The 23,040-nt window shown below is 39.4% G+C and overlaps 2 protein-coding genes across 2 annotated transcripts; one reads left to right on the top strand and one right to left on the bottom strand.

Moving 5' to 3' along the window:
* Positions 1-180: 180 nt before the first annotated feature.
* On the top strand, positions 181-10,319 carry LOC146451261 (putative skeletal organic matrix protein 5). The gene is made up of 5 exons (XM_085099259.1): positions 181-820; positions 6,734-6,829; positions 7,952-7,988; positions 9,412-9,538; positions 9,627-10,319. Exons 1-5 carry the CDS (start codon positions 700-702, stop codon positions 10,158-10,160), a joined length of 915 nt encoding a protein of 304 aa, XP_084955385.1. The 5' UTR covers positions 181-699; the 3' UTR covers positions 10,161-10,319.
* A 4,399-nt stretch (positions 10,320-14,718) lies between these two features.
* On the bottom strand, positions 14,719-21,900 carry LOC146451260 (uncharacterized). Its single transcript, XM_085099270.1, has 5 exons — positions 21,672-21,900; positions 20,906-20,988; positions 20,173-20,224; positions 18,379-18,431; positions 14,719-16,615 (listed from the first exon to the last, which is right to left on the bottom strand). The coding sequence occupies exons 1-5, from the start codon at positions 21,855-21,857 to the stop codon at positions 16,567-16,569; spliced, it is 423 nt and encodes a 140-aa protein (XP_084955396.1). The 5' UTR covers positions 21,858-21,900; the 3' UTR covers positions 14,719-16,566.
* Between the last annotated feature and the right edge of the window lie 1,140 nt (positions 21,901-23,040).

The raw sequence follows: 23,040 nt of genomic DNA, 5'->3' as shown, positions 1-23,040 counted from the left end.
TCGATGGAAAGCAGTTTCCCAGGAAAGGTATGTTCTTTTATTCACATTCGGTTTTCGAAATGTAGCGCAAAACTGGGCTAGTCGCCCAAGGAGAAAGCAAAAACCTAGGCAAATTAACGCCAAGATGAGCGAAGTAATCACGACTCAGAAATCGACCAAAATCGACCAAGTTCTACAGCTACCTCTTTCTTCCAAAATTGTTTGTGTGATTTTCGTCATATCCAATCACACTTTGGAAAATAACACGCATTAATTCTTTACCTAATTTCACATACCAAAGTTGTAAAGTGTTTTGTTTTGATGTTTGACATAATTGCTTCATTTGGCCACACCTTCCACAGTCAACTGATGAAAAAATAAACGTCTAAAAACACTGAATTAGAAATATGGCTGTTCGAGAAGAGTAGGCGGAGCTTTTAAAACAAAGAAGGTTATTTGACTTTGTCTGACCTCGTTTTTGAGTTTTAATGTACTATATATTGGTCACTCAAGATCGTAATGTGCAAAAAAGCGTTGCCTGTTCACGTATGAGTTAATTAAGGAAGTCGTTGTCATACTTTGTTCAATATCGCGATTCCCACCCTGGCGCTGATTCACACCCACAGTGTGAAAATTGTGAGAGATAATTAAGATGTGTCAAATAGCTGTAGTGGTAATTAATTGTGTGATCATTGACGACCACATTTATTGTGTGGGTGGATGTATTGTCTTCAAAGCGATAAAAAGGACACAACCAGAAAGATCTTTATTTCAGTTCTAGGCCTGGCAAGGAAGCTCCGGATCCAACTGAAGTTTAAACAACCTCACAACATCCTACAAGGTAAAGATTTTATTTATCTGTGTATAGATTTGTCAGTTTGTAAACGAAAGTCACTGGACCACTAGGCTACTAAGTAGCTAAGAGGACATCCATCTGACTAGCATTTTTGTTAGTTTTTTCAGGCTAATCTTTTTCACAGAGAACGAGGTACTCAGCAATTTAGCGAGCACTCTAGCGGAGGCGCGAGACACATTTTGATTGTTGATCATTTAGATCCAGATTTTTCTTCTGTAGGAAAAATGTATCTGTTCTTTTGTTTCGTTCAGTTTCTACCCATAGTTTTCGTCAGTTTCCAATATTCAGGTGCTAAAAACTAGACTAAGGTATAGATTGATAACGATCGGATAACGTGTTTAAAGATATCTTAGGCATACTGCTATCTAGCACAGAACTATTTCGCTCAAGAAATGGGCTTTTTCTTTTCCTCTTCTTATTTAACTAAAAAAGTGTGGGACTTTTGATGTTTGAAACATTTACCAGTGTTTTCCCCCTTTTTAATTTTTTGACCTGTTAAATTACTTTAAATCCTACAGTGGGTGTCTTGATACTTCCCTCTTTGTAAGATTTAGTCTTTCCAGATGTTAGAGAAGTGCTCACAAGAACCCTACATATGATAGATATTGAAGACGTCATGACTGCAGACAATCAAACTCTTTTTCAATTCAGTTCCCATAATTCGAGTTTTGACTTTCTTATCGTTCGTGATAACGTACGTCTTTTTGCTAGACTCTTGTTTTCCATTTTCTTTCCATTCATTCATTAATTACTTTCGTTCATTTATTCCTTCATCTCATTCAAATTTATCATGAGAGGACGCAGTGGAAGTCTACTGTAAGTACGACGTCACGCAGAGATTTAATCTTTGTGGTTCCTTGAGGCGTCTGTAATCTCATTCGATATGACAGAGAATGAACGGCTCATGTTATTCTCACTTCTTTCTTCGCAATCTGGACAGTGTTTTTCAATATCGTAACTCGATACAAAATTACCGCATTACTCCTCATATAAGAAGATGGCGAGGATAAATTCGAATTAAATAAGTCTGTAACCTACCAGTGCTTATGTACGTACCGTCTAATGAGAGGTACCAAGCAATTGTTGATCATACCGATCAAAAAATAAATCATACCTTAATTATATAAAAGGGACGCGTCGGCAAAATACCAAGATTGTATGACGCTTTGCTTGGTCACGTACTTTGTTTTGTAATGAATCAACAAGATCGATTTGCGCGAATTTCGCTGCAATTGTATGGTGAAAAAAATATTAGCCTGAATTTCGTACGATGCGTCCTGTGCACAAAGCTCGGAACTAATCGCCATCCTTTTTGACCGGGCCTTTAGATCTACTAGTTGTACATTCACTTCCGGAACACAACATTTCCAGCTAATGTTTCTATTGTTTTGCGATAAGCCGCTGGCTTTTCAAATTTGGATAATGACTATCACTGTGTGGAAACGCGGGCACATATACAAGCATCTTGAAATGCGATCGCGTAATTATATTACGGCACTGTTTAGCGGGAACGAGAAGGAAGCGCGCCCTTCCGAAATTGTGATCGATCATGCCACGAAAGTCGCGTGGAAGTTCATTAGTGAAAAAAAAAAAAGAAAGATGCGCAAAGCAAGAAATAAAAGGAAGCTATTGCTAAGAGCCGCTAATGAAAGCGAAGCTGGACAGATGCAAAGACAAAACCTGAGAGACGTATTCTTCTGCTTTGGAATTGGCGCGTGTTAATTATGCGAAATGGTAGGCATTGAAACAAAGGAAATACAAGGGACAGAACCAAGGTAAGTCTCGCTTAGTCAAGAAGACGTAAGTTATCACAGAAGAGCATTTGCCTAGACAACCACAATTTTGAATATTCACGCTTAACATAAACACGACCAACATGATCTTGCATTGTGCATCATCCGGGTTATTGTTCCGGGGGTAGGCGCCATAACATTCATAGTGTAGCAGAGCGGCCCTTAAAATTTATACTCCTGAACTTACAATGAAATGGAACAATCCATACTCACTTTCAGAGTAGGGGGCACGACAAATTCACTTTGTGCTCGAAATGTCCAAATTGTAGATGTATTTTCACACCAGACAAAACCATAATGAGGGGACTATATAGAACACTTTTATCAGTGAGGTCAGTATTCTAAAAAAAAGCAATAAAAACACGCAACTATATAGCTGGTGAAGTAATGAAGGAAGTGACTATGAAGCAAACTCGTAAAAATAATTAAATGCAAAATAAAAAAATGCACAGCCAATGTCGTGGTTGATATCGGTGTCATGGTCTCGTGTAACAAAACAAATAACGCTAATACAGCAACTCAGCCTTTAATTTTTCATCCATCAGAACGGCGGGTGTCCCACCTGATACGGTCTGATGTAACGTAAAAAACGCTAATACAGCAACTCGGCCTTTAATTTTTTATCCATCAGAACGGCGGGTGTCCCACCTGATACGGTCTGATGTAACGTAAAAAACGCTAATACAGCAATTCAGCCTTTAATTTTTTATCCATCAGAACGGCGGGTGTCCCACCTGATACGGTCTGATGTAACGTAAAAAACGCTAATACAGCAATTCAGCCTTTAATTTTTCATCCATCAGAACGGCGGGTGTCCCACCTGATACGGTCTTATGTAACGTAAAAAACGCTAATACAGCAATTCAGCCTTTAATTTTTTATCCATCAGAACGGCGGGTGTCCCACCTGATACGGTCTGATGTAACGTAAAAAACGCTAATACAGCAATTCAGCCTTTAATTTTTTATCCATCAGAACGGCGGGTGTCCCACCTGATACGGTCTGATGTAACGTAAAAAACGCTAATACAGCAATTCAGCCTTTAATTTTTTATCCATCAGAACGGCGGGTGTCCCACCTGATACGGTCTGATGTAACGTAAAAAACGCTAATACAGCAACTCAGCCTTTAATTTTTTATCCATCAGAACGGCGGGTGTCCCACCTGATACGGTCTGATGTAACGTAAAAAACGCTAATACAGCAATTCAGCCTTTAATTTTTTATCCATCAGAACGGCGGGTGTCCCACCTGATACGGTCTGATGTAACGTAAAAAACGCTAATACAGCAATTCAGCCTTTAATTTTTTATCCATCAGAACGGCGGGTGTCCCACCTGATACGGTCTTATGTAACGTAAAAAACGCTAATACAGCAATTCAGCCTTTAATTTTTTATCCATCAGAACGGCGGGTGTCCCACCTGATACGGTCTGATGTAATGTAAAAAACGCTAATACAGCAACTCAGCCTTTAATTTTTTATCCATCAGAACGGCGGGTGTCCCACCTGATACGCTCTGATGTAACGTAAAAAACGCTAATACAGCAACTCGGCCTTTAATTTTTTATCCATCAGAACGGCGGGTGTCCCACCTGATACGGTCTGGTGTAACGTAAAAAACGCTAATACAGCAATTCAGCCTTTAATTTTTCATCCATCAGAACGGCGGGTGTCCCACCTGATACGGTCTTATGTAACGTAAAAAACGCTAATACAGCAATTCAGCCTTTAATTTTTTATCCATCAGAACGGCGGGTGTCCCACCTGATACGGTCTGATGTAACGTAAAAAACGCTAATACAGCAACTCAGCCTTTAATTTTTTATCCATCAGAACGGCGGGTGTCCCACCTGATACGGTCTGATGTAACGTAAAAAACGCTAATACAGCAACTCAGCCTTTAATTTTTTATCCATCAGAACGGCGGGTGTCCCACCTGATACGGTCTGATGTAACGTAAAAAACGCTAATACAGCAATTCAGCCTTTAATTTTTTATCCATCAGAACGGCGGGTGTCCCACCTGATACGGTCTGATGTAACGTAAAAAACGCTAATACAGCAACTCAGCCTTTAATTTTTTATCCATCAGAACGGCGGGTGTCCCACCTGATACGCTCTGATGTAACGTAAAAAACGCTAATACAGCAACTCGGCCTTTAATTTTTTATCCATCAGAACGGCGGGTGTCCCACCTGATACGGTCTGATGTAACGTAAAAAACGCTAATACAGCAATTTAGCCTTTAATTTTTTATCCATCATAACGGCGGGAGACCCACCTGACACGGTCTGGTGTAACGTAAAAAAACGCTAATACAGAAACACAGCCTTTAATTTTACATGGTATGATGTGACAATGCAGTCACCAGTGTAGCCAGGCATCGGTCAATTGATATCGATCAGAATGGTGGATACCCCCCCCCCCCCCTTCCCCCCTTACATACACGCTCTAAAATAAAATGAAGTAATTTATTTCCACAAGACTGAAGGTTGTTTCTCCTTGTACACTTTACTATAGTATCGTTAATATGATGGAACAAGACAGAGGTATGCATATACATGTACATGTCTCACAACTCCTGTCGCGCGTGACTTGAAAGTGCGCGTTTTCCTCGCGTTTTGCGCTCGCCCGCGAAACACACACGAAAAATAACGCTTGTTCTGCGGGGCCAGTCTGGTGTTTCTTCTATGGAAAAGTGCATGTACATTTTGCTTTCGTCTAAAAGTTAACTTTTTTTCCGGTGCAAATATCGTACTCAATTTTCGGGTTCTTTTAGCCTCTTCGAAAAATCGCGAGACAATTAGTGTATCTGGTATCGCAGATTATAAGTGAAGAGAGACAACTGGTCACAACATTAACAGGACCGCTCGCCAAATGCCATGGGATCTGATAATTTTGTCCACATAAGACTCCCTTACCCGGCTCAACTTTTTTCTTATACAAATATGATAATACTTTAAAGTAAATTTAAACTAATAGAGAACAACTGTTTACTATGGTAGTTCCATGAATATGCATATTCTACAAAATTCACCATAATTAATGCATTTGTCATTGTACTGTGTTGACAATAACACTCGTGCGATCACTTTTTTCAGGATTTCACTCCCAAGCTCACGATGTCTTTTTTTATGTTTCTTCTAACCGCGCGCGCTTGATTTATGTCTGCCCTCTTGAATATACTCCGGGAAAATGTTGCACTTCATTTCAGAAAACGTATCATTTGCTCGATGATTAAATTTAGATCATATTCTTTGGGCATACAATTTTGTGGTCTCAAAACAGAATAATCTAGGAATGCTAGTAAATTCTGCACCACGTTACTCACGGTAGAGAACGCCTGTGTCCTGTTATGCGCGTGCTTGTTTCGTAATCGAAACCGTTTATTTACACTATCAAATCATTTGCAGGATCCCGTTACAGCATTTCTTGCCTCTCTTTCCCTCTCACGTCTTCTCTTTTTCCTTCCTCTCTTCTGCCTTAACCTTTCTTCATGAGTATCTCTGCGCCAGTAAATGGCCCGCCTTTGCGAGCTATTTTAGTCGGCCGCGTCTGGCATTTCGAGTAGCGCAATTACATTGTACATTTGCATTTACTCTAATTTCACATCACGTTTTTATTTCTTGGCACTTCTTGATGTGACATGTAGTCCAGATCATATTCCTATACCCTGCCTGGTCTGTTTTCGATTTAATTACATCCTCCATGACATAAAAACAGATTACGACACCTTGCAAGTCCCAAAAGAAAAGAATCCGGGTGAGTCTTAATTTGAGGAATGTTAGGAATGCTAGTAGATTCTACTAGCATTCCTTTGCGGAACTTACAGTCGAGCCCGCCTGCGTCCTGTCATGCGAATCACTCACTCATCCATCCATCCATCCATCCATCCATCCATTCATCCATCTATCCAACCATCCGTCCGTCCGTCCGTCCGTATCTCCATTTATTCATTCACTCACTTACCCAGTAGTTAACGTTCGTTTGTTTATTCATCTTGCAAACAAGGAAGCAATAAATCATTTATTCGTTCGTTCAATTTGAGAAAAGTAGGTTACTAGGGTTCATCTGTTTCTGCAATTATTTCATCTTTCTTTTCAGTATTCAGACCCGTTATTTCGCCATTCACCATGAAGACTGTGTTTGTTCTTCTGACGCTTGTGATAAGTGTGACGTCTCAGGGTTTCCAAGACTGCTGTAAGTGATACCATAATGCTTTTAATTATTTTTGGGTCAGTTGACGAGAATGCGCAAGAATCGTGCAAAATTGGCCAGTACATGGAATTTTTGGAGGTTAAGTTTTTGCGCCAGTAAGGACGCTGCCTCGTTTTTGTTACTGCGCATACATTCTACGCATCTCGGGATGGTCTCTGGCCTCAGTTGTTCAAAGAGTAGATAGCTTTATCCAGCGGATAAGTCACTATCCTATGGATAAATTGTATTGGTTGAAGTTACATTTTATGCGCTGGATAGTGTTATCTGCCCTTTAAACTACTTGGGCCTTATTTATTGTGTACGGTGCCCACTAATTTATAGGTATTTTAGAACACTTTCAGTGACTTTGCGAGGAAAAGAAGATCTTAGAAAGGGTTATTAAAATCCAGGAAGAAAGCCACACAACACACAGAGATAAATAATCAGTTCAATTAAAAAAAAAATGTCCGTGAAATTGTTATGCATTTTAAAACCTTTTTAGAACTAGTTTTTCGGCAAAAAGTGGGAATCATTTATTCCACTTATACTACCAAGTAACACATGTGCAGGTGGAGCAAATTATTAATATAGCCCATGAAAGTAATTTGATTTGTATGATTTTCTTCATACTGCATATTCTTTTACTAGCCATAGAAACGTTGAGACGACGCTGTAAAGCTTTAACTCTATCTAGAGATGAACGGGAAGGGGGGCTGATTATGCCCGCGGCGACTTTGAACCTTGTCGTTCAATTTTGGCGCTTTCCTGAAGTTTTGAGAAAATGCAGAAATCCAAGATGGCGGATCCAAGATGGCCGCTATTTGGCAATCATGCCAGAACAACCACCTTAAATGACGTCATCACTTCACGATGCGGACGTACTATCTATCCTCTAAGTGTCACTGTCATAGATTTTCTACTTCTAAAGTTATGGAAGGGGCATAATCCCCCCTTCCCCCCGGCCCCACGCAGAAGACCAAAAAAAGCCCCATGTAGATAGTATTAAGGCGGAAATGGCAGGATTTGGCCAGGTAAAAAGAACTCATCTCCATAATTTTTCTTATAAATTGAATTTTGTAACATCTCTGAATTTCAAACTTGCACTAACACATTTTTTTTTTACAGATCCCTCTTCTTGCAACGAACTGTACGAGAAATATCCGTAAGTTGACAAGCACAGCTGACGTAGTTAATTTGAGCTAAAAGAAGTAACAATTATCGGCGTGTATACATCTCATCTTCCTCTCTTTCAATCCAAGTCAGGAAGGAGATCGAAATCTTTTACATTTATTTCGTTTAACCTTTTCTAGTTTTAGGCAAAAGAAAATTAACATTCAAAACGAATTAATTGACAAACAGTTTGGCGGGACTTCAAAAAATTACAATGATTCTAGATCACTTATAAATTATTTAGTGAAAAAAAAAAATTGTTTTCTGTCGAACGGTGTACAATGTTCCGGACAGTACACGGTTAGCCGATAAAATATAGTTTTACTTTGTGGCTGCGCCTATTCATTACCTCTTCATCTCTTTCTTAGTTATTAGTCTGTTATTAAACCAAGACCAAATATTCCGGCAAATCGCATCAATTTGTGTAAATAGCACAATAAGCCAATTTGCTAGCCGTAGAAACCTCTCTCTGGCGAGTTTACTGTTCAACAGTGTTGCCGGCCGAAGGCCAGCTCGAAATGGCAAAAAAAAAAAAAAAAAACCAACGCTTTACTCAATCAACATTTCCTTGAAACTTAATTTCAACATAAAGGTAAAAGGCGACTTTAAATATCTCCACTCAGCACAAATTTCAACCAATCGTGTTGCGTGAATATCCCGGGGGTGGGACTACTGACATGAAAGGGGCATGGAATCTTGTCGGAAATTTTGAATTAAACCCCCGAAAGGAGACCCTTCAAAGAGAACATTTTAAAACACAGACAAATACATATTTTTTTCGCGTGCACCTCTAAACGATACTTTCACGGCTAAATATAATGGCGTTTTGCCCAGAACACCCTAAGTGAGAGCAAAATCCGAAATTTACACCCCTAAGCGCGACGACGAGTGTCCCCGCCCCTTTCATACGAGAGTCCCCCCCTCCCGGGTAAATGTAAAGTCTCAAGTTCCAAACAGTATTTACACCACACAAACAGAGGGTGGTCTGCCCGTGCTAACGCCAGGTTTTTCCCTACCCTCGGTGAAGGATCTTTGATTGCCTCCAGCCACAACGAACTGGTTCACTTGTCTTTAACGAAATAGCTGAAGACTTTGATAGTTCGCAAAGCTTTTTCGTGTTAAGTAGCATTATCTTAGGCATGTGTCGCATGTTATTTCATTTTTAACGCAAGTTGACTTGTTGTTGTATACAGCCAGCACATTTGATCATTGTTATGCTAAAATGCGTTTTCCAAATGGATAATTTATTATTAAAAATCGCAGCGCCAATTGAATCACCTGTTTTGATTTTGGAGGTAATCGTTTTAGGCAGTCACATAGCGAACGAGAGCAACACACTCAGTAGAAAACAGGGTTGGCCTACTTTAGATCCGGATCCAAAGCAATTATAGATTCTTTCGTGTTTGTATTTACAGGTCACTTCCGAGTGGCGTGTACGACCTGAGGGTTGGCTCGGAAGTGGTTGCTGTTTACTGTGAAATGGGAAACTCTGAGTGTGGAAGTGGAGCATGGACGCTGGCCATGAAGATTGATGGTGCAAAGGTTCATTTCTTTCTAGATTCTGCCACATTTTTGCTTCTTCATTTTCTTCTTGCTAATAAGAGGAGATTTTTTCTGTCTTTAATTTCAGAATACCTTCATTTACGCTTCCCCTCGTTGGAGTACCAAAGAAAGCTTTAACCCTCAAGGAGGACAGACTGGGCTTGACAATACCGAAACCAAGCTGCCGACCTACTGGAACACGCCCTTTACCAAGGTTTGTCTTGGGATGATGGTCGACAACAACATCAACTTTGCTGTCATCAACCAGCAGGCCAGCTCCCTGTTCTCACTGATCGCTGACGGTCAATACAGAGCCACCACACTGGGCCGTAACACGTGGAAGTCACTGATTGGTCCTGCAGCTTCTCTACAGACCGGATGTTCCAGGGAGGGCTTCAACGTCAAGCAGGTTGGCAATAACGAACAGGTCCTTGCCAGAGCAAGAATCGGTTACATTGCTGACAACAACATCGACTGCGTTACACCAGACTCCAGGATTGGGTTTGGTACCGGAGGACTTCATGATTCGTCCAACTCGTGTGGAAACGATGCTCCTGCCGGGTTTTTTCCAGATAATGGCGAAGTGCATATCAAAGCAATGGGGTATATTTTGGTGCAGTGAGCCGGCTGGAACCTGCAGCAATAAAGTCACGATGGCAACAGCAATGGCCTTCAAAAACGCAACAACTGTTAATTAGTGTTATAAGGGGCTTAAAACAGTGGGTTTAAGGGATTTGTAAAACTGAGAATGAATAAAGACATGCGTGAAAATTGAAAATGATGTTTCATCTCATTGATGATTTTTCTTGGTTATATTGTTCTTTGTTTAATTCCGGCTTGGGTGGAAGCACTCCTTCTTGGATCAGAGTCAGCCCCTTTGAGTCGTGTTCAAACACTCTCCATCTAGAGTGTCAGAGATCAGGGAATATTTCTCAAAAACTATTTTCGAAAAGATTCAGGCGTGAGCTGCACCACAAGAAAGTACTGGCCAGTGGCATTCATTCGAATGGTTAATACTCTTTGGAAATTAGGATGTTATCTGCTGATTGTAAAGTCTTTGCTACAGACTTACATTAAATCGTAAACAATAGCACCAGAGAGAAACGCTGTTCGAAAGCATGAATATTCATAGCTTGTGGATTTGATCTAGACGGGCCGATTGAAAGGTTAGCTGAGTAGCAACACAGCCTGAAAGGACTGTTAAACAGATCATTTGAATGGTCTAGCACTTCATCCACAGTCTCAAAATATCGACCAACTTTGCAATTTAGAGCGTTAAAAAATATCCACAAGGGTCGAGGGTACGGTTGAATAGAGACAAGAGACTCAAAAGCTACAATAGAACCACCTTGCACATTACATAATAAACTGTATCACAGGACAGTACTGCTTATTAGAAGTAGCTTTCATCTGAATGGTCGCACTTTAGGATTACATCCACAGACTGAAAAGTTAGAACCACCTTGTACAGCGTAATAAACAGCACCACGAGAAAGTACTACTCGGTAGCTTTCATTTGAATATTAATGCTCACACTGTAGGATTGTATCCACAGACTCAAAAGTTAGAACCACCTCGTACAGCATAATAAAAAGCACTACAGGAAAGTACTGCTCAGTAGCTTTCATTTGAATGGTTACACTGTAGGATTTCATCTACAGACTCAAAACTTAGAACCACCTTGTGCAGCATAATAAACATCACCACAGGAAAGTACTACTCAGTAGCTTTCATTTGAATGGTTACACTGTAGGATTTCATCTACAGACTCAAAAGTTAGAACCACCTTGTGCAGCATAATAAATATCACCACAGGAAAGTACTACTCAGTGGCTTTCATTTAAATGGTTACACTGTAGGATTTCATCTACAGACTCAAAAGTTAGAACCACCTTGTGCAGCATAATAAATATCACCACAGGAAAGTACTACTCAGTGGCTTTCATTTAAATGGTTACACTGTAGGATTTCATCTACAGACTCAAAAGTTAGAACCACCTTGTACAACATAATAAAAAGCACTACAGGAAAGTACTACTCAGTGGCTTTCATTTAAATGGTTACACTGTAGGATTTCATCTACAGACTCAAAAGTTACAACCACTCTGAACGGTATATAAATAAACAGCACCACAGGAAAGTACTGCTCAGTAGCTTTCATTTGAATGGTCACACTCTGGGATTACGTCCACAGACTCAAAAGCTAGAACCACCTTGTACAGCGTAATGAACAGCACCACGTGAAAGTACTGCTTAGTCGGCTTTCATTTGAATGGTCACACTTTAGGATTTCATCTGCAGACTCAAAAGCTAGAACCAACTTGTACAGAATGATAAACAGTACCACAAAAAGGACCGCTAAGTAGCTTTCATTTAAATGATCACACTTTAGTATTTCATGATTAATTAATATTTAGGAAATAAGAATAATAAATTATTGCTTCTATTGTGTAACAAATTAAAAGGATAAAAGAAAACTATGCTGTGATTTTGGACTTTATAGTCTTTGGACTTCTTATCGTCTAAAAACTTTCAAACTCTGATAAAATGACGAAATTTAAACGTCACCGAAAATTAAATTAAATATCAAAGTTGACATGCGACTCGCAATAAAAATGTTTGAATAATCCCAATTTAGAAATTGATCAAAAGATTCAAAGGTCAGAACTTTGTACAACGAAATAAACTGCTCCACTTGAAAGTACTTCGGTAGTAGGCTTTCATTTGTGTGGTTCCACTTCAGGATTCTTCCCGTCTCACTCAAAAGTTAAAATCACATTCGAAAGCATAATAAAACAAAGAATACTAACCAATAAGTTTTCTCTGAAGGATTTAGAAAGCTATAACCGACATTAATTAGCTGATTCATGATCCTGAAACTGAAGGTTTACGGGAAAAAATACTCAAGGGAAAATTTAAGTCGCTGAGTATGAAATGAGCTATGAGCTTAGTAGATATCAGGATAAACCACTATTCATAGAACATTTTAGTGGGATAACAGAGGATGTTACTAAAACCGGGAATGGGGAACGGGAAACGGGAGTCTGGGGACGAGTGTACAGCGGTAATCCCTATAAGAATTCAAAATAGCCTATTTAATGAGCGCCTTTAAGGTTTGTCTTAGATTTTTTGGCAGATATTCAGGGTTAAGTTTCATGACAGGAATTGAGAATTCCACCTCAGGAAAGATTTGAACAGTAAATAAGATTAAAATTTTAGGCTTAACTTACTGATTTTCCAAGACTCCAAAAGAGGCAGCCAAGATTCAAGGCAAAAACTCGAAATTCTATCCTGAAAATTTCTCTTCTAACGACTCAAAGGTTCAAAGAGGCATTGATCCAAATTAAATCGCGAACTAAATTAATCCCTCAAAACTCCAGCAGAAGTTCGACTTGCCAAGTTGGATAATGCGACAGAGGTTCGGCGTTACAGCAAACGCCGTTCTAAACACGCACTGAACTCAATTCATAAATCATGCAAATTACAAAAATAATTGATTCAAATGTGATACCGCAAACGTCACAAAAATACCGACTCCCCCATCTGTCAAACTCTATTTTTCCTCCTTACGAGCATGCGCTGTACAAACATAACTTCGCGACCAGGAATGGCGAGCTATCGAAAGTCATTGCTGACATCGCACAGCGTGATGGAAATGTGTTTTTCGTGTTTCATTAACACTTAAACACAGGTACCCCAAGCTCTATGAGAGATATAGGCCTTTGCGTGAGTGTTGAGATTTGAGCGTCACGGCGAGCATTGCGTAACGGCGAAATTGTAAGGATTTGTATGGGAAAAGAATAGACTGTTTACAGTCTCCCTATTTTTCCGTGGGATTCTCGAGACCGGTACGCTTCGATGGAGCTGCCGCCATCTTGGTTTGTAAAAGCGAGTACGATCTGGGGAAGTGTCTAAACTACCGAGGGGAGGGGAGCGGAGTTGGGAGGCGGCACCCACTCTGGCTCCCCTCGGTAGTTTAGACACTCTCCCCAGATCGCGCTCGCTTTTACAAACCAAGATGGCGGTGGTTCCATCGCAGCGTGCCGGTCTCGAGGATCCCACGGAAAAATAGGGGGACTGTGAACAGTCTAGGGAAAAGAACGATTCCTGCTTCAATTTAAAAATACCAACGAATTTTCAATAAAAATATCCCTATCGGAACTCCCTGGTCTGTTGTCCTTTCTCCTATGTGGTTTTTGGAGCGATTGAGCGCGATTTTAGTGAGTTCAGTTCCATTGATTTTCTTTCTATATATCCCAACCCAAAGCTGGGTACTTGAGCTTACTTGGACTGAGCCGGGCCGGCTGAGGAAAAACGGCCGTAAATTCTTTTCAGAGCCTCCCATCGCCCCGAAATTCCACATGGACCACGCACGATAGATCTTTTACCCATCCGAACCATTGAACCGGTTGGAGAGAGCATTAAAGGTCGCCAATATCTGCAAGATTTTCCGTTGAGAGCCATTGTTAACGGCTTTATTCAGATGTCTCGTGCCCCGAGCGTTTAAAAACAACTTAGCAGCCCGGCCTAGGGTTCGAATTACTTACACACCCCATGGGTGACGGTAAAATGATGCCAACAACAATACTGCCCTCAGGCCCTTCCCTTCCCGGGGTACCCATGGGGTGTGTAAGTAATTCGAACACTAGGCAGGATTGTTTTCAATATTAACGCAAGTTTTAGGCTCAAGAACCAAAACCAATGTTAGATAAGAAGGCTGAATCTGGGCCAAGTTTCAGTCATTATTTGCTTTCTCCGAACAAGAGTTTTATTTTGATTGGCCTGGTCTATTTCACTGCTATTCACATGCTTTGAATATATCATAACGTGAAGACGTGCTAAAGGTAAAATTTACAATGGAAGACTTGAGAAGCAGGAGCATATATTTATGTAAATTTTACCTTTTACACGATTTCACGTAATCATAAATATTCACAGCACGTGAATAGCAGTGAAATCAGGACCTGAACAAACAAAATAAAATAAAACTCTTGTTCGGAGAAAGCAAATAATGATTGAAACTTGACCAAGATTCAGCCTTCTTATCTAACACCGGTTTCGGTTCTTGAGCCTAAAACTTGCGTGAATATCGAAAACAATTCTTACTCTAACCGCTTGTAATTTAACAGAAAAATCTGTGGAGGTATTTTAAAGATATCTCGATTTATGCAAAGTAGGAACTTTTTCATTCATCTGCGCTTTATTTAAACTGTTTTAAAATCGGAGACACCCATGAAGCTCAATATACATTTAGAATGTTTTGCTATGAGGAAAGGCCTTTAACAGAAAGGAGAAAGTGTCAAGTTTTATTTTAAAACCAGGAAAGATTTATGACTCGACGTTTCGGGGTCATCGTGACTCCATTATCAAGAGACTAGTTTAAAAACATGCAAATAAGGAAAGGTACAAGAAAAGCATAAATTAGAATGAACGGCTTAAACAAACACCTTGGCGCGGATGGAATCCGTTTGCACGTTCAGTGTTGGCTTACGCATGCGAATATGCAGCATTTCTTTAACGAGGCAATCAAATTTGCCGCTACATTTCGCGATGACGTTGAATTGCTCGATGAAGCGTTCAGGCATTTCAAGCAATTCAACGAGCAATTCAACGTCATCGCGAAATGTAGCGGCAAATTTGATTATGTTAAAGACGGTGCCTACTAATACCGAAGTATTTTTGCGCGGTTTATGACTATGCTGGAAAAGCAGATTTTAGCAAGGGCTATTGAAATCCAAAAAAGAAAATTGGGGTTAACCACGCATTTTTAGAGATAATTAAGAAACAATAACTCTAAAAAGCTGTGAAATATATATATCTTATTCGATGGTTTTACATATAATACGCGCGGATATTTTGCGAGTTGCGTAGTATTTTTCCGAGCCCCGAAGGGGCGAGGAAAAATACGAGCAATGAGCAAAATGTCCGCGAGTATTATATGTAAAACCATCGAATAGGAGATTTATTATTCCACTATAAAAAGATTTTGTTATTTTGGCTTCTCTGTTTTGGTAACAGTTTTCAAATACACCCGGCATTAACTGTCCATCGGTATATATGGCGCGTACGAATGATGTAAACAACACAGAAAGCCAGTTAAATGTCTTTAATTTGATTACATAAAATGAAAAGATAAATGACAAGTGATTGGCATGCTAAAAACTTGTTTTCGAGTCTGCATCGTTTCAAAAACTATTCTTCGTCCAGTCCGGACATTGTTGCTCCTTTTTTCTGCCTTTTCCGTCCGTATTCGCTCTGTTGTAAACCGGTCAAACCGGGACACTACAGTGTATTACGGTCTCATATTTTGCGCGTTCTCTTGACCTTATTTGGTGAAATGACATAATAGTGGAATAATAAAAAGGAATATATGGCGCTTTGTTTCCAAATTGAAGCTTTATTATCTCTGAAAAATGCATGGTTACGCCCAATTTTCTTTTTGGATACCAAGGGCACTTGCTAAGTTCTGCTTTCTACGTATAGTTTTAAATCGCGCAAAAATATCCCTGTTTTAGTAGGTACCACCCATGGGAAATCCGAGTATCACGAGATGCGCAGAACGTATGCGCAGTAACAATAGTAGGCACCGTCCTTAATTAATGAAACTCAACAAAATGTTTAACCCGTTCAGCCCCAATATCATCATGTATATTTTCTTCACTGTCCTGCGTATATTTCTTATGCTACTAGTTGAGAGATTTTGTCTAGAAATCAAGGCTTTCATCTTTTTCTTATTATTTCCTTTATTCTCCTGACTTAAATGTTTAATCAAGCAGCGACATTGTAAGGAGAAATTAGTTGATGGTCACCGCTTAAGCTTAGAGGGTGAATTGTATCATTCAGTTTCATCCACCGAGTGAATTGAAATTAGTCAAAATTTATAATCACTTTATACTTCTGGAAACACTAGGTTTACAAAATAACCAAGCCCCTTTTACCGTTAATTAAATCATTAGGCAATAAAAAGAGCCAAGGTGTAATTTTTCCTTTTGAAGCAAACTTCCTTCATTGTCAAACTAAGCACTATTTCAATAATCCAAGAATCGTGGATCTTGATGTGCACACTTGCCCCCATCACTGTCAGTAAAGAAAATGGAAAACAAATAATCGGAGAATAAAAAGGGACTATAACTAGCATTAAATAACTGAGGCTGAAAATTCTGTTTCAAAAATGTATTAACTCTGCAGTGTATGTCAAAAGGGCTTAATTGGACCCATGCATGAATTTCATACTGAGCGTTCCTGAGCTACAAGACCACGAGGATAACGCTTAGCAGTAGGAAATTCATTGTAGCACTTTGACAAACACTGCAGCGTTAATTGCCTGGTCCGACATTTGCGTCAATAGCGCTACAATATTCATTCACTGAAAAGTGAATAAGTGCCCTAGAATTTTAGGGGGTAATAACTCGCTCGGTGGAATATTACCAGAACTTTCTCGCAACATTGCAGCTAGAATGCCGGATTTCATGCGGGGATACATGCTCGAGAGTTGTAAGGTTTACGGTGTCTGAATTCGGGATCCTTACTCTTCATCTAAATGCTGATAGTCTACAAAACAAGTCAGGAAAAACAGCAATGCTCATTTAGTTGAAAAATAATGAAAAATGTACCTAGACAGCAGGAAAATTGTTGGAGTGTTGGCATCAACAAGACGTTTGATTATTTGTCCACCGCTAGCTCCGCTATTAAGGGACTGGCCAAAAAGTATAAGGTGGGTTGGCCGGTGAAGCAAAGGGGTTGGTTATCAGTTTTTGAGCCCTTGGTAGGGGTGGGTCGTTCAATTTTCAGCTATCCATGGGGGTGGGGTCAATCCATTTCGTAACAGGAATAGGCACACTTTTATCTGCTAACCTGCGGGTAAAATTTCACCAGAAAAAGAAAGCAGCATTCAAGCTTTCTCTGAGAAATATGCAGTAGATCAAGACCTGGTTGTCGGAAATACATGAGTCACCTTCGGCACCTTAAGCTTAACATGATGAAACAGAAGAAAGAGAGAGAAAGAAAGAGAAGCTTGTCCTATGAGTAACTTGACCTATCAGAATATGAAGCAGAAAAAACTCCTCTATGAGGAGTTTCTGTCCTTAATCTGTATATTGAACGAACAAAACAAGCTTGACTTAGTGTCAGCCCATATTCAGCTGTCAGTAGCAATGTAGGCTGTGTATTCACTGGCAAAGACACAAATGGGCCCTGAATCGAGTGTCAGCAGCTCAGAAGCAAGTGAAGACTGTGTTCTGCAGGACGTTGTTAGGAGTGATAGCTCCGTTGATGACAATATCGCCCTCGTAAAACTGGCTTACAAGGTCTTACAACAGTGATAGCGATGTATACAATTAAGACAAACTTAAACTTAAATCCTCGCGAAGCGAGTCCAGAGGCCACAGCTTTAGGCAGTTTCGTCATACATAAAATGTGGTTTTCTTAGATTATGCAACCAACTAAAAATCCATGTTCAGTAGGGTGACAGATGATGTGGTTTTTAGCCTTCGTTTAGGGGTGGGTGAGTCAGTTTTGTACCAAAGGAGGGAGAGGCTCATGTGTTTTTTACCCCCCTTTTTTTCTGCCACATTTCCAAAGGCTTCCTCCCCCCGCTATACTCTTTGACCACTCCCTAAATAAACTTGATTCTTACAATTTTTAGGAAATGCTGTAGACATTGTGACCTTACTTATCTCAAAAAATAAAACAGATACTGTATAACAGACCTTTCCAGTGTCACATTTGCTTGCTTTCATTTATAATGGCACTTCTGTTTTTTTTTTCCTATGAACACTATATTTTGGAATCCGGCAACACCTAAAGGAATTTCCATGGATAATCCGAGGTTGCTAACTTACCAAACGGAAGCTCCGGGACAGTCACCTTTTGACAGACAATCCTGTCTTTTTACCTGTGATAAAGGGAGAAGAACGGATACTAAACATACTGACAATCTTGTACAGGTGAAATGAAAGATTAAGACCACCCCTCCCCCCTCCCCCCCCCCCCCCCCCATTTTAATGATGAAAAAAAAATGGCACGTTTTGCTTTGGGCGCGAATTCATCATTGATTTTGGGGGAAGGGTTAATTTCTTTTTTATTCCGTCTAAGATTACAATCTTGGACAGATCAAATAAAAAAATTAAGACCACCTTACTTTTCCCTCACCAAATTTTTATGACGGAACAATGGCGCATTTTGCTTTGCACGCGAAGACATCGTTGAGTATGGGACGGGGGGAAGGGGGGGGGGGGTGTGGATTAATTTCTCTTTTTATTTCGTCTAAGGTTGTAGTCTCGCAGATCGTTATACAAAAGGATCTCGCAAAGTAAACCTTGGTTAACTCAATATGAATAAATATTGGTTAACTTGAGCGACGAAAACTCAAGAGTTCGCAAATTCAAACCCAAACGTTTGACTGTTGCACTGGTCTCCGAAGAACATTGAAACGCATGTGCAATCGCAAGTATGACCTCACTTCCAGTCCATCTTGATAAACGGCTCCAAATGCGCATAAGTGGTAATCCTTACTTTTTAAAGTTGTTTGGTACATCAGCTTTTTAACTAGAATAGGAAACGTGGTGTGGACGAAAATATTTCCGAGCACAATGAAGCAAGAAGCAAGAATGAAAGAATCAAAATCTTTCTTCAGGGGACCAAGTTTTCTGCCTTAAACATGTTTTCCAGTTTCGCCACTTTAGAAGAAATAACGTTTCTCTAATTATGTTAATTATGATAATGTTCCCTAATTTAAGAAAGTCTCAGGTCCTAAAGCTCCCTTTTATACAGTCGAAACAGCGGTGTGAACATGAAAACGACGATTGCCAATTTTCAGAGGATATTATGAAGATGTTAAAGCGCTGTGGTGTAGCAGATGAAGAAAGGGCACCTTGCGCCAAGATCTCTTTAGTTTTATTGGAATAATTGTTCCAACTTGTTACTGAAGGCAACACACAATTTGTCAAAACGTCAATGCTAGTTTCTCAACCTATCGTTTTATAACGGCAGGTCTTTTGTGTGATACAAAACTATTCCAGGTCACAACTCGATTGTGTATGAATTCATGGTTAATTTTAGATACGGTGTCTTGCTTAATTGTAATCATCCTCCCTGCAGTTCCTCCTATGAAAAACAAGAAATTGTACGCGTGGGTAAATTTACATACACTTATCTTTACATTATTGAGTAAATAAACCCCTTCAAGAGGCTGGTGAACGGGAGGATCATGCCCGGGCCGGGCTGACGAGAAGAGAAGCTTCGAGAGCAACTGGAAAATTTTAAGGACAAATCTTAAGTCGAGGGCAATATTATCCGATATACCAGCAAGACGCTTCGATTAATTTCTGAAACGCGCACGTCGACGGTGGAAAAGAGAAAACAGACAGTGGTAACCACGACGAAATAAATACACGCTGACTAGTTTACTAGATTTTGTTAAAACTTGATTGGATTACAACAACTAAGGTCTAAAACTGTGACGTTCTTTCTTTGTGTTTCTCTTACTTCGAAAAAACAATCGCGCGACTGTGAACGGCTGTATTAATTGTGTACCACGTGACGTGTTTTGTCCACCGAGAACGCGCCGAAATTTATCCGTGGTTATAATCTGTGCAAGCAGTTTGCCTTCGTTTGTATAATTTAACTCATATTACCGTATCTTCCTTGATTTTCTTCAGGTTCGCCTCGTCATAATTGTAAGAGGGTCTAGAAAGAAGATTGACTTTAAATCAACTGCAAGACTCTAAGGAACTTAATTATGTTAAATCTTTTGGGACCTATCTGTCGACATGATGTTTTTGGTATGAGTGAACCAATCAAACATGACCCCCTAATAAAAGATATATTCGGAACAAGTTAAAAATCAGTTGTATGTGCTTTTTTTACTCTTTCGCAGTATAAACAAGCCAACAATTCCCTTAACTATAATACAAATTAAACAGATATCTGATTTACTTAAAGATTCAAAACATGGCATATTGTGTCAGCTCTTTCAACAATCTCTTTAAAGCCGCAAAACAGGAAAGCACGTTCATCATCATCATTATCAATGCATAAATGTTCTTAAGTATGCAATGCCAGTCAAGTTAGTCTGTCAAGTCAAAGGCATATGAAAGTTGGTTTACATATTTGTTGTGTGCTAGCCCAACTTAATACAAGGGGTAGCCATACGTCTGTATACGTACCGAGAAGGCAGCCGGTGTTCCAAAGGGTTACTCCACAATCATTTCTCATGTAACTAGCAAGTCAATTTGGTAGGAAAGCCAATCTTTGAAACCTCCTATCGATGTAAATAAAATTGTGTAGTATTTTGTCTTTAACTCTCTAAATATTTCTTAAGTGGATTCTTTATTTCTTTAAATGAATTGTAATTAGTTTATTTCTTACTTGGACTCAACAAAAGCAGCTGAGAGGCAAAGAACAACAACAGTAATCACAGCAATCACTTGTTTCATCTTAGCCAAGGAATCCTATGGGAAAAAAATTAATTTTCATTATATAAAAATGTTGAAACTTGCAACCCACAGAATTTAGCCTCGCGGACGGAGATAAATAGAGATTACTTCATGGAAAGCGCGTGCGTACGGGATTTTCACACGAGTTGGTGAAGTATCTGAAATCGAACGAGTGAGCGCAGCGAACGAGTGAGATTTCTGATACAAAACCAACGAGTGTGAAAATCCCGTACAAAGCGCTTTCCATGATGTAATTTGTTTATTTTATACATACTGAGATTTCTTTTATTTATCCAGCTTTAATTGGTTCTCTAAAATAATTACAAAACTCCTGTATTAAATTCTCTTCGAAAAATTAAGTTTTTACTAAAATGGACATGTGAAAATATCACCAATCAAATATCATAACTAGTGCAAAGGATAGCAAACATTTTTAATTCTTAATTAAATAAGGAAATAACAAGAGAAACAAATCCAGAATTGGTAAAGCCAATAAGGTTTAGTTTCTCACTGCGTAGGGCTGTCTTTGTCTGACGATTCAAACACGCGCTTGATGCGTTTGTGTACTTTCATTCTAACAATAAAACACTTGACAGCTATGTGTACATGTTTGCCAAACCTGTTCAGCGCGGATGCGTTTGTGTACTTTCATTATAACAATAAAACACTTGAGAGCTATGTATACATGTTTACCAAACCTGTTCGTTAAGCTCTTTTGGCGGGATTTCCTCGATTCTTCTGCTTTCATTTTTGGAGTTGAGAAACTCAGTCAGCAGAGTTACATCTCTTCGTTTCTTTGAAAGAGTGTTCTTGTCTTTTTGGTCTTCGATAAACTTGTCTATAGGTTTGTCTAGAGACACAAATCTTCTTGATTGTTCAGCCATCCTCAAAAATACCTCCTAGCTCTTGATAAGTTTGAATTACGAACAACTCGAGTACACCGAAAATATTATTTTGTCAAAGGACCGCGAAAAAGCCCGCGAAAACACAATTCGCTTAAACCGTGGTTTGTGAAAAAAACTTCGAAAGAAACTCGTTTTACGCGACCGTATCCTACAGATCCTAAGCGCTCATATCAGGTTTATGTTATACACGGCTAGTTTCTCTTCAACGTACGTGCCTTAACTAAATGTGAAATCGCATTAACAAAACGTACTTCACTTAGCCCTACTCTCACACGGCAAAATGGCATAGTTCCAGTGTTTTAATATTTCTGTCTCTTACCAGTACAAGAACTATGTGGCGAATGTGATGACAACTTTTAGCGATATCACCAGTTACTTCAGGCCATTCTCTGTTCTCATGGCCTTTATGAATGTCAAATAAGGCGGGGACGAAAACACTCTGCTAAAGCGAAGGCCTATTCATTCTTTATTTCGAAAACATTGGAAGGCCAAGTAAATGCTTGTATGGGCGGCTTATCAATTTGAATATGTCTTAAATTTATCTGAAATCACATTGCGTACATCAATGAATTGAAAATAGAATCTAGTAATTCCACTGGTTTATAGCTTATTTTGCTTAAGCACTGAACCGAACATACAAAGGAGAAATTGCGAAACACGTCGGTTTGAAATTATTGTTTGATATAACTTGTCAACATCATCGTTAGATGCGCATGTTATTTATACGATTCATCGTTTCTTCACGGCCAATGTTAGATCAAAAACTTTGGCTGGTTTTGGGTCTCGGTCATGACATTTACAAAACGTCTTTTCAACAACGTCTGCATGTATATTGTTTAAGAATGCACCACTTTCTTATTATTAGTATTCAGTCAGTTTAAGTCGGCCCCTAAACTTTATGATACAATGGTTGTAATATTTTAGTTATCCATTTTAAAGAATATAACTTTTCTCATATTAAGATGTTAGTGCTCTTGAATTCTTCAGCAGACCCGATGCAAATTCAATGTCGGCGATTATTCATTGGATACAAAGAGTGCCCCGCGTGTTTGAAATTGCAGCACTAACCAACTTATTTCGATCCTTCCTTTTGAAAACAGAACTCACGAACCGCCCGGAATAAACAATAGCTTTATTACTGACTATTAACGGGCAAAAATTA

The sequence above is a fragment of the Pavona decussata genome, unplaced genomic scaffold (assembly GCF_977016875.1).
Source record: "Pavona decussata unplaced genomic scaffold, jaPavDecu1.1 SCAFFOLD_391, whole genome shotgun sequence".
In the NCBI taxonomy this organism is placed as follows: domain Eukaryota; kingdom Metazoa; phylum Cnidaria; class Anthozoa; order Scleractinia; family Agariciidae; genus Pavona; species Pavona decussata.
The sequence above is the reverse complement of the archived record's forward strand: the minus strand, read 5'-3'. Positions and strand labels throughout refer to the sequence as shown.